General features: G+C 34.5%; 2 protein-coding genes across 2 annotated transcripts; one reads left to right on the top strand and one right to left on the bottom strand.

The window, feature by feature from the left end:
* Positions 1-138: 138 nt before the first annotated feature.
* LOC128994644 (uncharacterized) lies at positions 139-9,108 on the top strand. Its single transcript, XM_054419328.1, has 3 exons — positions 139-278; positions 575-669; positions 6,509-9,108. The coding sequence occupies exons 1-3, from the start codon at positions 237-239 to the stop codon at positions 6,681-6,683; spliced, it is 312 nt and encodes a 103-aa protein (XP_054275303.1). The 5' UTR covers positions 139-236; the 3' UTR covers positions 6,684-9,108.
* A 409-nt stretch (positions 9,109-9,517) lies between these two features.
* On the bottom strand, positions 9,518-15,462 carry LOC128994643 (BRCA1-associated protein-like). Its single transcript, XM_054419327.1, has 2 exons — positions 13,469-15,462; positions 9,518-9,903 (listed from the first exon to the last, which is right to left on the bottom strand). The coding sequence occupies exon 1, from the start codon at positions 15,165-15,167 to the stop codon at positions 13,530-13,532; it is 1,638 nt and encodes a 545-aa protein (XP_054275302.1). The 5' UTR covers positions 15,168-15,462; the 3' UTR covers positions 9,518-9,903; positions 13,469-13,529.
* Positions 15,463-15,941: the final 479 nt, after the last annotated feature.

The following is a 15,941-nucleotide window of genomic DNA, read 5'->3' on the forward strand; positions in this document are numbered from 1 at the left end:
GACGGATAACCACAAAAAGTGAACATTGGGGCCTCATGAATTTTAATCAAGGCCTTCACATTTGTGACATTTAGAAAAAAAAAGAAAAAAACCTACATTGCTTTGGTTTGCTGTCTTGCAGGGTTTCCTAACCTAGAAACTGCCTTTAGGTTAGGGTAATAAACAAGCTCACGGGATTGATATCAGACGTTTTTGGCACTAAGAAGTAAGAATTGCTGTGATTTATACAATGGATAATGGATACTTCATGTGCTTCCAAATCCACAATCATAAAAGAGGTAAGATATTCTCCACAAGAGCTAGAAATTATTTGAAAGAAAATCGTTAGTCAGGAATTAAATTTTCTACAAGACATTGTTCCTAAGATGTTTTTCAAAAATCACACTCGTTCTCGTTCGTTTTCATAAAACGTCCTACTTTAAAAACAAAATGTGGTGTGCTGATCTGAACTAAACGGTTCAAAAAAATTCGCCAAAAAATTGAAATTTTCATTATATCTAACTTATAGTAATTAGGCCCTATCACAATTTCTATAAATTTATCTTAGGCCTATTGGTGTATTGTTTGATTACAGATGCAAGAACTTCAGGACACAGTGAGTCTGTACTATCGCAGGGTGGATGTAATTGAAAAGAAGTTAAAATCATCTTACATTTCAACAGAAGAGAGGTAAGCTAACTTTTAACATGGGTTTTTAAATTATCATGTTACCCAATAGATAATTATCAAAACAATGTTCAAGTCTTTGAATTGAGGAGGCCTTATGTTACCAGAATATCTCTAGTCTTTAAGTCAATATTTTTCACTTACCCCTCCATTGGTGGGACCACGGAGTTTTCCTCCGGTTGCTTTTGTTTTTTATATAAAAATATTTGATATTGCCAGCCAGCATCTTTATGAGTAACAGTACTTCACGTCCATCTTTCCAGTAGCACGGAGCCCAGCTCCGTGAGTCACCAATGGTGTTGTTGTATTAAACTAAATATGTTTTGCATGGTTTGTTTTTAGTTATTTGCATTCTTAGTAAGTAGTGATTGTGTTCCTATAGGTCGGCCGGATAGATAGCGACCTGCGCGAGGATTTTTAGCGCATGTAGGGGAGGTAACAGCAAGGGAGGGTAAGTTCTCCCTCTCCGCCAATGGCCGTTTTCACACGGCACCAACATGGCACTGCCGTGTCGGTGTGTGTGTGTAAGCAGTTCCATTTGGTAACACAGGATTCCAACTCCCACGACACTGGGGTGGTGCCGTGTCGGTGACATGCCGTTGTCGTGTTGTGCAGTGTGAAAACGGCCAAAGGGAGGGGCGCGGGCGGCAGCCAAGTGGGGGTCTCACCATAGCCATAGTCTGTCTCACTCCCACAGCTCGGTATTTCTCTCTCGCACCAATGCTACAAAGAGGTCGCTTTCTAAGCGGCTGGCCTATAGTGGTGAAACTTAAGAAGCTACTAGAATTAGGTTAAGTTCTACAGATACACGTAATACAGTGACGTCAACCCTTTGACAGATTTGTTTCGTAAGTATTAGCCTACTAGTGACATAAGTAGTTATTTTCAAAAGAGTGTAGGGCACCTTGTAACATTATATCGTTTTGCAAAGTTTGCAAAGTACAACTTCAATGTGAAAAGTTAAAACAGTTAGGTTTAACTGGCAATAAGACAGAAAAGAAACTTACAATTCGAGATGCAGTCGAGTCATCAAGTAAGCTCGTAGTCTAGCTGTGATGTCTTGCTGCTGGAGCTCGAATGTGCCTTTGCAGTTTTAGAGGGCCGCTTTTAATGGCCATGGTCGAAAGTGGAAAGTTGACCTTTCAGTTGATTTATAAGCCCCTCACTAGTCAGTGTCAGTACAGTTCCGTCTGCGCAACCAAAGAGGTGAGTACCTGGGCCTTACTCACACTTTGCTACTCTTGGCATTTGCAATAGTTGTACTAGTTTACCAGATAACACTGTAAAATACAGTTAGTAATTCGCTGTTGCATTTTAGGCAGATGTTACTGTTAGATGAATTGTGTTTACATTTGATTGTATGTTGCTGAATAGACTTAAGTGTTGGATATTCATGCTATGGTGTGTATTTACTGTGTTTGTATTGTTATACTATAGTGCTTATGTTAGCTATATTGCAAATCAGCATCTATTCGTCATATTGCATATTTCTTTTTTCTGTTGTATCGCATTGGCACTTATATTGCTGAATACACCTAAGTGTTTGGTATTCATGCTATAGTATGTATATTTACTGCATTTGTATTGTTATACTACCATCAATGCTTATTATGCTAATGCTTATCAATGCCTATAATTCAAATCTATTTGCATCTATTCGTCATATTGCATATTTCTTTTTTTCTGTTGCGTTGCATTGGCACTTATATTAGCAATAATACAAATCGCAGCATCTACTCGTCTTATTGCATGTTGTGTTTTCTGTTACGTCCCATAACTTTTGTACATTTCTTGGTATTTGGCGTTTGTTTTTTTTTTTTTTTACTTGTTAATATAAGTTCTTAAGACAGTTGTTGTTAACTTGGAGCTATTTGTTAGAACTGTATTATTAAGTATTAATTTCAGCTGCAGTGTTTTGTAGCTGTTTTATGTTTTTGAACAATAACTTCACAATATTTGTACATGGAATGTCATATTCCCTGTATTTTAACTACACAAGTGATCACCCTACATTATAACTACTCATACATATTTAAGTTTCCCACTAGTCTATTACATTTTTTTTTTATTTTTCAGAAAACAATATGTCGCTGAGCAACAAACTTAACACTCTGAAGAAGGGAGGTGTCCACTCTGACTGCCGAAGCGGGGTACCTGGTGGTTGCTGGTAGGGTGGTAGCAACCACAGAAAAGGGCGGACACTTCAGCATGTTTCTGCCAAAAAGGTTTGCCGAGGCGCTAACAGCTGACGAGCTACAGGAGATCGCCAGAGAAGGATATAAGATACGATAATTTGGAATGAATGGTAGATCGCCAAATGTAAAGATATGGAAGGAATAAGTTACATAATAAAGTATGATTATTGAGGATATTTTGTTGTTAGCGCAGCATTTTGTGTGTAGTATAGCGCAGCTATAAATATTTACAACTCAAACTTTTCAATGCCCTCCCTGAAAATGTACGCAACTTGCCTATTAAGTCACTGAAAAATGTATTGACCGATTTTTTGAACAGAAAGGTTATCTACTCTATCGAGGAATTTTTATCTTTCAAACATGATGATTTTCTGTAAAATTCTAATTGTTAAGTAGGGTATTGTTTCTAAAGTATGTAACAATGGTTTCATGAACTGTGATATAATAGTCTTTCATAATAATGTTATTTCTGCCAACTTTATTTACAAATTTATTGTTATTTAGTTTTAAGTTGTATCTCACTGCCAATTTTAGCCTTAATTATTTTATTTTATTATAGGCACTTACCCAACTTGTTCGCTTAACTATAAACAGTATTATTACCATCATTATCAATACATCTCAAATACTTTTGTACAAAAACCCAGTATTATTAGTTTATTCCTATAGCATGTTCATCTATTTACACTTGACTCTGTACATTGTACTTTGAATTGTATATTATCTCCATTGACCTGGCCTATTGTATGACATGTATACTTAATGGCAATAAACTATTTGAATTGAATTGAATTGTTTCTAACCGAGTTTATTGTTTAGTATAACAGCACGTATTAGCGTTTCAGCAATCTTGATATTTCCACCAATATACTACTACAAAAATATACTTTTAGAAAAACACAACAACGATTTCTCAAGAAATGCAGCACAGTGTTAATGGGAATGGGGGTTTATGGAGGGTTTTATTTAGTAAAAATGGGGGTTTTCCATTTATTACCCTAAAAACATTAAATTTTGGAATTTCTTTCCCAACAATTTGTAGAGCTTAAAAAAATTAATAATTTAGTACAGTATATTGAAGCATTGTTGTATGCCTAATGGTTACAGAGAAAATTCAAAAAAGTGTAAATTTAATAAACCCATAAATTATTATTCTTATGGAGAAAATGAAAACGGTTGTAGTTTACTTGTTTATGGATATATATGTTGATAAAATTTGGCAAATTTATTTATTTGATCCGATAGGCTACTAAGTTATTGACGTTTGGTCAAAAAACACTTTTTAGTCTGCAGGTTTTCTGCGGCAGGGGTATTTAGTATATCAAATTGTCCAAGCTTTCTCGCTTTTTTCCATTGTAATATTTACGCTAACCCAAATTAAAATAGTAAGTTAAATATTTCATTTCAACCAAGTCAGTAAATGTTTGTAGCACACGTTTCCTTAAATTATTGCAACTAAAATAATAACAGCCATTAAATTATCCAGCTGATCATAATGTAAACAAATATGTTCTTCATAAGGATAACATGGGAACTTAAAAAACCACTGCGGCAGAGGCAAAGGGACTGTTTAAAAAATGTAATGCAAATCTACACACCTAGACTAACATTTTGGTATATAATATGTGGGGTTAAATCTTAAACCGAAAAGCCTTATTGTTCACAATGTTTCATGTAGCATATTAATAATATAGATAGATAGATGATTTTAATCATAATAAAATGAAAAATGATGAAAATTTAGTTCCCTACTATTTAGTGGTAACAATTTAATTTGTACCAAGCTGCATTGAAAATGATCTGATTAACGTAGGACAAACACAAGTTGTTTTTCAGATATCTATACGAATACTTAATACAGTATCTTGCTTTGTCTCTTAAATTATGTATACTTCCAAAATTACTCATTACATTTCCACTTTTAGTGTATTTAGTGAGGTGCGACTAATGGGATTTAGTCACAGGGTTGACCCAGCCGTTGTCTGTTTCAACCCTTATAAGTAAGTGATAAGTTCCTTGCACGGGTAGGACCGAGGTCCGCATGTTATCTCTGCCTCGGTCATATCCCGACAAATTTCATTTATGGCCTCTCATTAGAGCAGGTATGTGCGCTCCTCAGTCCAGGAATCTGGCAGTGGATTCTTTTCTCTTAAAAAAATAAATTAAACTGATAATCTGTTGGGTAGTTTGATTTTTTGCAGAAATGTTATTCTCGCCAAAGTTAAAATTATTTTAAAAGTTGCACGATCGAAAATCGCGATTTTGTATGATCACGGGAGACAATGATGAAGTCTCCTCCACTACTAAAGATGTCCTGAATCTCGTTCACGATCCCGGAAGAGGAAGATGATGGTCTCCCAAACACGAAAGATATTCCCTATTTTACAGTGAACATAGGAGACCTTCTGCATTGCAGAGATTACCACAGTTATATTGCAATTGCATGGGACACTCAAAGTTTTGCTGTGACCGAGGATGACTTTCTTCATTTTCAATTTTTTTTTTTTTTTTATGGTCTGCCATGTTTGTAGAAGTTGTCTATAATGAACAGGCTATAATATTTACTAGTGTACATGTTGCTCGAATTCGAGCAATTACAAAGTATTACAGGAGTTATTTCAAAACGAATAACACTTATATTTACAATGAGTTTAAAAGAGTCAACTCAAAGATTAACGGGGTGTAACTCAGACCAAGTTTATCTTCGTTCTTCGTTATTGATGAACCTGAAGCATTCCGGCTGGGTTTCTCCTTCTCAAAAGGCCTCGCTGTACAGGCAACACAGGTCATTGATAGAGGGCCAATTGAGAACGAAAAGTCGTTTTGGGGTAGTGTTAGGGCACATTTATAACCTAATAGTTGAGATTGTCCAGGGTCAGGTGCTGACTGTGATGAGTTAAGCATATTACGTTATCACGATTACGCCTCCTGCCCATGTTTCGTTGTCGTAGCGTCGGAAGCATTGAAATGAAAAGACAACAAATAAACAAGTTATAGCTACCCAAAACAACGATAAATGCACATATTTAAGTTACAATCATGCTAACACGATCCGTCATAGCGATACAAAAGAACGATAAATACACAAATTTAAGATACAACCATACTAACACGATCCGTCTTGGGGGTTATGTTTACACAAACTCAAATAGTAAATAAATGTACTCAATGTGTTTCATTGAATTAAAAAATAAATAACAGCAATTAAATTATACAGCTGATCAAAATGTAAACAATTATGTTCTTCATAAGGATAACATGGGAACTTTCAAAGCCACTGGGGCAGAGCCCAAGGGACTTCAAATTCAAGGGGTTTCAAAAATGTAAGGCCAGTTTGCAAATCTACGCGACACGCTCTTTCCAATTAGACGTCAATGGATAAAATCGGTTAAGAAATGGCGGAGGAGTTCAACCGACAAAGTTTTGTGTAGCGTATTAATTATATAGATTTATAATAATTTATAGGCATGCACTGTGGATGCGATACTGCGATACTCCCTGGTGTGGATTAAGGTCCTCACGAGTGAGTACTACGACTATCCGCAGTACTCTCCTGATAATGAGACCAATTCGTATATACCAAGGCAAAAATGTGGTTCGGAAGTCTGTTTGGAAAGCTTTAATTAATTTGTTCTCCTTTCTTTCAGGCAAAGTCTTGAAAACGAGCTGCAAGACATTACAAAGCAGTGTTCTAGTCTGGAAGAATCCATCAAAGGCCTTCGTAGAGAAAATAGCAAAACATTTGCATTTGCAGTATTATTAATGTTCTTTAGTTTCCTAGGCTATGGGTTATATAGAATGGTGTATGGCCATGATGATTAGGTAAGATATATTTACATGTTGATCATTGCTCGGTATCCGAGTTCAAAAAAATATTGTTCTTCTCGTAATCAGAAGGTTGCTGTTTGATCTTGAGGAAAGTAGTTTTTGCAGTGTTCAAAACTGAATCAAGCTGTCCTTGATGTGGTATTTAAAGGTATTAAACCTTTAAGGTATTTATAGGTTTATGTAAAGGTTATTATGGTAAGAATTATTTACCATGGTTTTAAATTATTCAGAAGTAACTGGCTGAAGAAACAACTGATCAAGGTTGTCAATTTAAGTTCTTACAATACAGTACTTGTTGGCTGATATTCACTGAAAAGAAAAGTCCCATAATTAATCTGTCTGCTTGCACAATATGACTCGAGAATGCTTAAGCACATATTGAAATTTTCTTAAGTTGAGGTATGACTGTCTAGAGCTGTCAGTCACATTTTATTCTTTAGATGGAAACAACACACCAAGACAATGAGAAGCACATTCTGATTCTCACACATTAAACAAATTGCTTGGCCAAGTATGAATGGCATAACTTGGACCAGTACTACACAAAGTTTTGTTCCAAACTAAACCTAATTTACAAATTAATATATTTTCACCCCCAGTATCTTGAAACGTTTGCTATGAACCCTTTGAAATGCAGCTTACCACATATCTATTCATCCCAACAACTTTCACCTGGCTGGTGAGACAGTACTCGAGGCAGCTCAGCCATTGATAGTACCTGACGTCTACAACACTAGCAACTCTGGTTAACCCAAAGCCCAATCATTGTATAGTTTTAAGCAAAGTTTTATACTATCATTTCCTCGCTTTATATTAGTTATTCTCTCATAGGTAATAATTGGTTAGTTGATTGGTTGGTTTGACCCCTTTGTTTCAACAAGTAAAGGTAGATTCACACACATTAGTCCAGTCACAGTTCAGCCTCAGTTGCATCCGCAATTTCTCAAGGCCTGTTTTGCCAGAAGCGTCTGATACTGATAATCGCTCAGTGTATATAGCTCAGGCCTTTTTTGCCAGAAGCCTCTGTTCCTTGCGATTATTTGATCAGAAAGTGGTTTTCTTCAGCTCTGTTTGTAAAATGAGCTGTAAATAGCAATAGTGAAGTGTTTGTAAACTAAGGAAGAGCATGATGAAGAGATTTTAGGAATTTTGTCCAAACCAAGGGAAGAAGTACGTTCCATGTTTTTAAAAAGACCTGTAGAGGGATATTATAAATTATAATAGAAAACAACCTTTGTTCTGATGAGACAAAGTTTCACAAGTTTTTCTGGCTTGATGTTACACAGTTCAAATGTGTGCTATTAGTTTAGTCGAAAATGATTTACACAACAAAACATTTTGTCTTTCAAAGCAGTGTGCAGTGATTGACGAGGAGCGATCATCGCTCAGCAGTCAGACACACCAGCCGCTTCTGGCAAAACAGGCCTTCAGTAAACTGTCCGACAGTTGGTTTCAGTCAGTCTTCTGGTACTTAATTTACAGTGAGGTTAGAGTCAAGATTTGATTTTTTATTAAAGCACAACATTCTATCAATTTTTCATCGCCTATCTTGATGATTATTACAAACAGCACTTAAAATATAAACACAATTATTTAAATAACAAAAACACAATTTTTTAAATGTCAAACATGTAAATCACACATGTCAAGAGTCCCAACAACCCCAAAATATCGGTTGGAGGAAATCTGAAATTGACTGCAGAGCGACTGACGGAACTGCTCCGTATGAGGGTTGATAGCGTAAAAGAAATTTGTTGACTGCGATGTGTCTGAACTGTGACATACCGGAACTGATGTGTGTGAATCCACCTTAACTGGTAAATTTAGAGGTGCTGATTCTATAAATTATGAAATTTATAGTTGTAAACAATACTGTGAAAAATGTAACTTTATTATAGCTACTGCAGTAATAACATGATTTATCACTAGTATACTTGTATATTGTGTATATATATTTAAAAGTATTAATTGAATATTTTATATGTTATAATTGATAGTTTATGTAAATAAAATATAGGCTAATATCAATATCACTTATGTTTTTATTTTACACATAAAATGTTTTTAAGGTGTTAAGACGATGTTTGATTATTTATATTTAATAAATTTACAAATTGGTCCTCAATTTGCACTGTGTACTACTTACATTCTTCCTAGTATGGCATCATTTCTTAGAAAGTGGATTATAGCAGCAAGATATAGTAGTTTTTACCACTAGAAGTGAATGTGGCTCTTTTTGTACCAAAAAGACACTAGGTAACTTTTCTTCCATGTGACAAACAACTATTTTCATCATACTGTGGAAATAACCTTCTAATCGTTACAAAATTAGACCACATAATTTGAGGTTATACAAGGTCATCATCAATGTTTACACTTTGGTTGTTTACAAACATAGCTTAAATATTGTGTAATTAATTAGTAGCGATTTCATAATGCACCTTTGATAAAATTTTGAGGTTAGCAAACTGAAAAGTTTTACCACATGTTTTTTCTGTTCCCTATTTTAAGTTACCCGAAAAAATGATTTTGCTAATGATTTAGAGAACTAAAAACGGCTGCTTTCCGGACAGTATGATGTAAACTCTTTATTTAATTGTTTGTATTGTAATAACATTGGGTTTTCTTGTCTAATAACTAATAAGGCTAATAAGTTTGTGATAATCCCTGTGTATTCAACTTTTTTTAACCTAGGACATTAAGTTAACAATAATTTGCATGGTTAATATTTGTCAACAGATGGTGTATTATTGGAGATTACAGTAATCTCTTCTTTTAAAATCTAAGAGATTTGATTGATCAAGGTAAGAGATGAAAATACATAATAATTGATAAATTATTTATAATGATGTATTACAAATGTTAATTCACAATATGATTATACCAAAACTGCTCACAGCCAAATTTCAAACGATGAATAGCTAAGCTTATTTCAGGGCTAGCATTTAGCCTGATGATATGACAGATGTTTTAATCTACACAGTTACATTTTATTTAATTGGTTAGGTATATAATGTTCAGTAAAATCACAGGAATGTAAAGCTTAGCAGTGTATAAAAATACTTTTCAAACTAAGTAAGCATGTTGGTAAAAGTCAATAAAATTCTGCACACTATACATGTTATTGGTAAATGTCTATCCATGATATTTTGAAGGTGGAAGAAGATAATGGTGGTAGTGGTAGTGATGTATGCATAAATTATGTCAACTGAACCTGCAACAGAAAATATCAAATCACCATTAATTGTCATGCAATACAGTAGCCAGAATACCTCATTAGATTTAAATTTGCAAAAAACAACATTCAAAGCTGTATAAACAATTTTCATAGAAAGAAAATAAGGGCATGCTGTATGAAAGTTAAATTTTTTTTAGACCAAATGGTTGCTTTGCTTTCAATAATTCCTAGAATAGAGCAACGCCAGCCACTATTGACATTGGATCGGTGCATAATACATTCCTGTAGGTTAGATTAAGACTAGCAAATCTGACAAACAAACCCAAATTACCGGCGGATTCCAACTGGATGTAAGGAGTAATGGGGGAAGATTTAGAAGAGTTACGAGAAAATAAGTTTATTCCTAGAAAGATAAAAGTTTGAAGTTCAGGATTTTAATACCACTTCTACAACTGGGGCCAGCGAAAATACACTATATACACTGATAAAATTAACTCATACACTAAAAGTTGGTTAATTTAAAAGAATGACGTACTTTTATCACAGGCTAAAATAGCCTATTGCATTTTTTAATTTTATCTTTGTATGGACTTCAAGTGTTTAAACATATGTCTTTAGTGTTGGTTAATTGTAATATAAGCTAACAAAGTCAGCAGAGTAGCAATATATTGTATTAAACGAAATACAATCAATATCAGGGTAAAACTAAAATGTAAAATGATACAATATTAAAAGCCTCAGCCAAAGTTCATGACTCCAGCTCCAGGTTGTCTGTTTAATATTTCAAAATGTTTGCAGACAACATAAGCAGTGTACGAATACAAAATCACCGAGAAGTAAAATATTTCCCGGTGACGAAAGTGAGATTGCATAATAATCAATGGGTATACGTTATAAAACGTTAAATTTGTCACCTTAGTTCGTTATCACTAAAGAGGCCTAACGAAATTAAACGATAACATCATATTATTAATAACTTTAATGTTATTACTTGTTCAATACAATTATTACAATATGTAATTGATAAGTAATACCATAGATATAACATACTCCCTCAGTAAATTTCCCATCTTTATGGAACAGTTGAAGCCAATTTTATCGTTAGTTCTTTCTGGTTTTCTGTAGATGTCGTGTTTTGTTTACAACTTGTTTCTTGTTATTTCATTAATTTAAAACCTCGTTTAACCAAATAAAACTAGCTAATCATAGCAAACAATAACTCGTCCACTAGCTATATTAACCAAACAGTGAGACACGAATTATGAGAAACTAACCCTAAAATAATAGAAACAAATTGTAAACAAAACACGACATCTAAAGAAAACCAGACAGAAGTAACAATAAAATTGGCTTCAACTGTTCCATAATGATGGGAATCTACTAAGGAATCACGAATACTAGAAAAGACCCGGTATGGATCATAAACATAAGCAAATTACGTTTTTGGTCCGAAAGTAAACACTATTTAATATTGTTTAAATGGAACTGTCTAAACAATATTAGTATAGGATTCGGGCCAAAAACGTAATTTGTTTATGTTTATGATCCATACCGGTATTTTTCTAGTATTCTAGTAAGGAACTATGTTTTATCTAGTTTACCAGTGCCAGTGGTACGGTATTTGTGCGCCAAACACACTTGAGTTACCGTACCGAACAGTCAACAGCCTAAAGACTCCCTTTACTTCTACCGGTACTACACCTTCACCCTCACTACACTTGATCTGACCTTCATCACACCTAATGTCAATCATCTGGTGTTAGTTGTGTGCGTGTTTGTTACTCCGCTCAACAATAAACTTTCACTGAATGTAATTTAGAGTTTTATGGTTTTAATTAAACTTCTCTGATACTGCATTGTCATTTATAAACAATTACTAAGCTATAACAGTTTATAGTTGTTTTTATAAATTAAAATATTGAGCGTAGTGACAGAAATAACACACAAAAAAATCATTCAAAATCCACACAGGCCCACTTTTACAAACGGGCAGACTGGGCATATGCCCAGGGGCGCCGGAGGTTTGGGGGCGCCCCCCAACCACCGCCCGCTCACACTAGAAAAAAAGGGGGCGCTGCATTTGGGTTTGCCCAGGGCACCACTGACCCTTTACGCGGCCTTGAATTCACAGACAAAAAATATTCAATTTAGATAAATTTGAGATGATTAGGTTTGAGTAGCGACCACAGAACTTGAAGAATGGTTCTGATATTTGGATTTTTATATTTTTAGACTTCCATGTTCGCAACTCTGGATATGTGTGTCTATGAATAATCACTAAACGACCACCTATAATGCCTAATGTGTACATTTCAGAGCACATATTCCATAAATTATGACGTCTAGTGGTCTATGATTGTTAGGTGTTTGAAACTTAGGTGTTCGGCCTAGTACTTGCCTTTTAAATACAACTAGATAACCTGTTGCTCGAAATTGAGCAAAACTGCACCGGCCACTCACAGTTCTTTACCTTATAGGCATTTAATTTGAAATTTAAATAAAATATGAAAGTTAACCAAACAACAGAAAACAAAACTTCAAATAAATTTTTATACAAGTTGTAAATTACGTGATAAAATGGTAAGGTAACGGGTAACTGCGATGGGAATAAGCACTTTTAAACATGCACATAATTATACCGAACTGTAACCAAAACCACATATAATTTGGTAAAATACAATGTACTTTTACAATGAAGGCCTAAGGTAAATGAATTCAACTATTACAGTACAAACAATTTGTTGTCAAGTCTTGCTAGGAAATTCTTTATTTACTAACCAGACTTAGAAAACAGATGTTAAAATAAAAATATTATAAAGCCTGGCTTTTATTTGCTCTGGAAGTAAAGTCCAGCAGTCTTTGGTTAACCTTAAAGAACTATTTCAACCTTATGTCCATAAGTTATGTTTAAAAGTGGTAAACTAAGTGAATTGAGTTTGATTCAAGGTCGACTGATGGCGCCACTGTTCCAAATGTTAGCCCTTAACTGTACTTAAGTTATACCCTTTTAATATCCTTAGACATATTAGACATATTTGCACATCTATGTGAAAATACCTTTAATATGACACCTCAAACGTTAAAATCCGTCCAGCCATTATTGAGTTATGACTGTGAAAAGAAAACTACTTGCGCGTATTAATATAGATTTTAAGAATAGGCTATAAGTTTAAGTTCAGAAAATGTTAACAATTTTTATAAAAATATCCAGTGTTTGGATTAAAAAACATAAAGTTAAATTTATCATACCTCCTAACGAAAGAGCCTATTAAGTTTGTAAATAAATGTAGCCTAGTAAATAACTAGTCTGGGAGACCTACAACTGAATCAACAAAGGAACTTGAATTTGTTAAGAAAAAAGATGTTCATACAATTTTATTGCTTAGGTAGCCTATTATTAATAGGCTGCAGATTTCACTTAAATCTAAATTATTAAAACTAGTGTTTAGAACAATTTTGATAAATTGTTTGAACTGTAATTTGAACAGTTCATTTTTCAAATTTCCCCCGGACCCGGGGGGTACCCTCCAAGAGGAAGGAGGGACCCCACCTTGACAAAAGTCTATCTACGCCAATGTAGCTTAGCCTACTGATAACTTACTTGTATGTTGGCTGCATTTATTTTAAAATTATTAGGCCTATCCATCTGCAAAATCCTTTTCTTATTTCATACTCTTCTTCCTTCGGTGCTTGGTTCTGTTTCCACTTGAAGGTTCTCCAACAACTATATGTCCTTCAGCAATTTCATCTTTTTGCTCACTTGCCATTACCTGTTTCTCAGCCTCAAAGTAAAACATAATATCACGAAGTTGTTCTTTCAGTTCTGATATTTCCTTGTCCTTTTCTGATTTAAAGCAGTTGAATTTATCTTCTAATTCTGAATACTTCTTTTGCCATGCAGATTGATTGGCCTGCATTGCTTTGCTCATTTGGCGTTCTTCTGTTAATTCATTTTGAGCCTGGTTCAATCTTGTAGTGAGTTGTTGGATTTTTTTGTCAGCATTAACTTTGTCTTTTTTTAAAAGGGTGATTTTTTCTTGTAGGTTTTTATTTTCTTCAGTCTGTTTGACCAGTTCCTCTTTGATTTTTGAAGTGTTCTCAAGACTCTGTTGCTCAAATCTTGCTATTAGGTCTTCAAAATACAGTCGTTGAGAGTCCAGCTGTGAAGTAAGAGTGTAAGTAAACTCCAATTGCATTGAATCTAACTTCTCGGTAGTTTCTTCTTTACCTGGAACATTTCCTTCAACCAATTTTCCATCAGCTTTATTTTGAAGCAGTCGATGGACAAAATTGTCACCAACATAATCCCAAACTCGGTTGTTCTCCAGCTGCATTGAATAACAATGTTGAGTGTCTAAATAGTGCTTGAATGCATGGCCATGTACATATCTGCCACAACCGACATGTCCACAAATAAGGCAAATCCAAAGTGAATCAGCAGAGTTACATTCAAAACAACGGTTATCTGCCACTAGTTCAGGTGTTTGAACGTAACGACAAACTGGACAAGTTGTATCTCCCCACTTTGAAAGGCAACTGCCATGAAATGAGTGGTTACAAAGAATTGTTAAAATCCCATCAACAGATTCATCCATTCTTTCAAGGCAAACGGGACATGTTGGTAGCTCTGTGTGGAGTATTGGAGGGATTTGAGCTTCTCCTTCAGTTACTGATTCTACATGAGACACAAACACCAAGTTGCAACATGAAGTTGGTTCAAGAGAATTAAATGGTATTCCATTATAAGACATGTAAAAGTTAATTGACGATTGTTCAGAACGAAATGTTAAGAGAACCATATATTGATTTGGAGAACTATCACGTATGACACGGATATTCTTTATATCTCCCTGACAAGCGGCTAAGAAAGTAATCAAATCATGACAGGTCATTGATGCTGGTACTGCCAGGATACAAACAGTTTGACTTGAAGCTGCCTTATCAACAGATGTTAATTCATTTTCTTTGTATAGATGGAGAATACCTTTGGTAATTTCAACAAAGGGATTACCTGACACAAAATTAACTAGATCACAATCTTCTTTTGAAGAAGACTGATCAGGTTCTTGTGATTTCCTATCCCGGTTTGAAAATGAGTTAGAAACTAGAGGTTTTGGCACAGAAGTCTCAGTTTTATGTGGATATGTTTCAACAGTATATTCTCGAATATCTCTTCTAGTTCTAGATTTTGAGTTGTTGCCTTGACTGGAGGCCATAGTACAGTCACTAGAATCTAGATCTTCACCCAACAAGTTGCATAATTCAAATCTGATCATACAAACTGAAACAGATACTGACATCTGTTGCAAACCTAGGTAATATCTGTTTAAATTGAATGCTCATAGAACTAAACAAATTTGAGGTGAGTGAAATTATCTTGAGTAATAGGGGCCTAAGGTGAGTTAGCGATCAAATGTTGAACAAAAACTGTTTTATCAGCGGTCAAAACCTACTAAACCAACACCACCTGACGAATTTAAACTGATCCGATTATTGAGAAATGTTACCATTCACAAATGATTTACTGTTTCGTTTTCCTGAAAGTAAAATACAAGTGAAACAAACACAATCAGTAACTTGACAGACAGAGTAGTCACAAAATGACGTTTGAGGAGGAAGCAAGCATTGTAGTTCACATATCAAAAAATAGCCAACCAAACCAATCACTGATCACCTGACCTAACAGACAGATAGCGGGGAAATCAACCAGTAGTTTTTTTTCAACACTAGTTAGTCTTTGAATATTAGATCATTCAAAACTTAAGATATTTTTAACCTTCGCTGAATCTTTCTTTGTAAATGAATGTAAATAGAAACAATCCAAATCAAACAGGATATGAAAAAGAGAATGATTGATTAAAGAACAAAATACAGCAAAAAATAGGGCGATGGTTTATCTTATATAGAGTATATAATATTGTCAATAATAGTATTACTATTGTATTTTATTCATCCCTATCTCATTATTTATTCCTACTTCTATAATCTAATGTTCTATAGTCAATGATAAAACATACTCCTCAAGGACATACACTCCTTAGTAGATTTCCCATCATTATGGAACAGCTAAAGCC

Source organism: Macrosteles quadrilineatus, unplaced genomic scaffold, assembly GCF_028750875.1.
Source record: "Macrosteles quadrilineatus isolate MER2022 unplaced genomic scaffold, UCM_ALF_1.0 Scaffold_5__1_contigs__length_97177068, whole genome shotgun sequence".
Classification (NCBI taxonomy): Eukaryota; Metazoa; Arthropoda; class Insecta; order Hemiptera; family Cicadellidae; genus Macrosteles; species Macrosteles quadrilineatus.

Coding starts and splice junctions, on each gene's coding strand:
- LOC128994643 (XM_054419327.1), bottom strand. CDS start 15,167: ATGTCAGTATCTGTTTCAGTTTGTATGATCAGATTTGAATTATGCAAC.
- LOC128994644 (XM_054419328.1), top strand. CDS start 237: ATGGATACTTCATGTGCTTCCAAATCCACAATCATAAAAGAG. Junction 279..574: donor AATCCACAATCATAAAAGAG/GTAAGATATTCT, acceptor GTTTGATTACAG/ATGCAAGAACTTCAGGACAC. Junction 670..6,508: donor TACATTTCAACAGAAGAGAG/GTAAGCTAACTT, acceptor CCTTTCTTTCAG/GCAAAGTCTTGAAAACGAGC.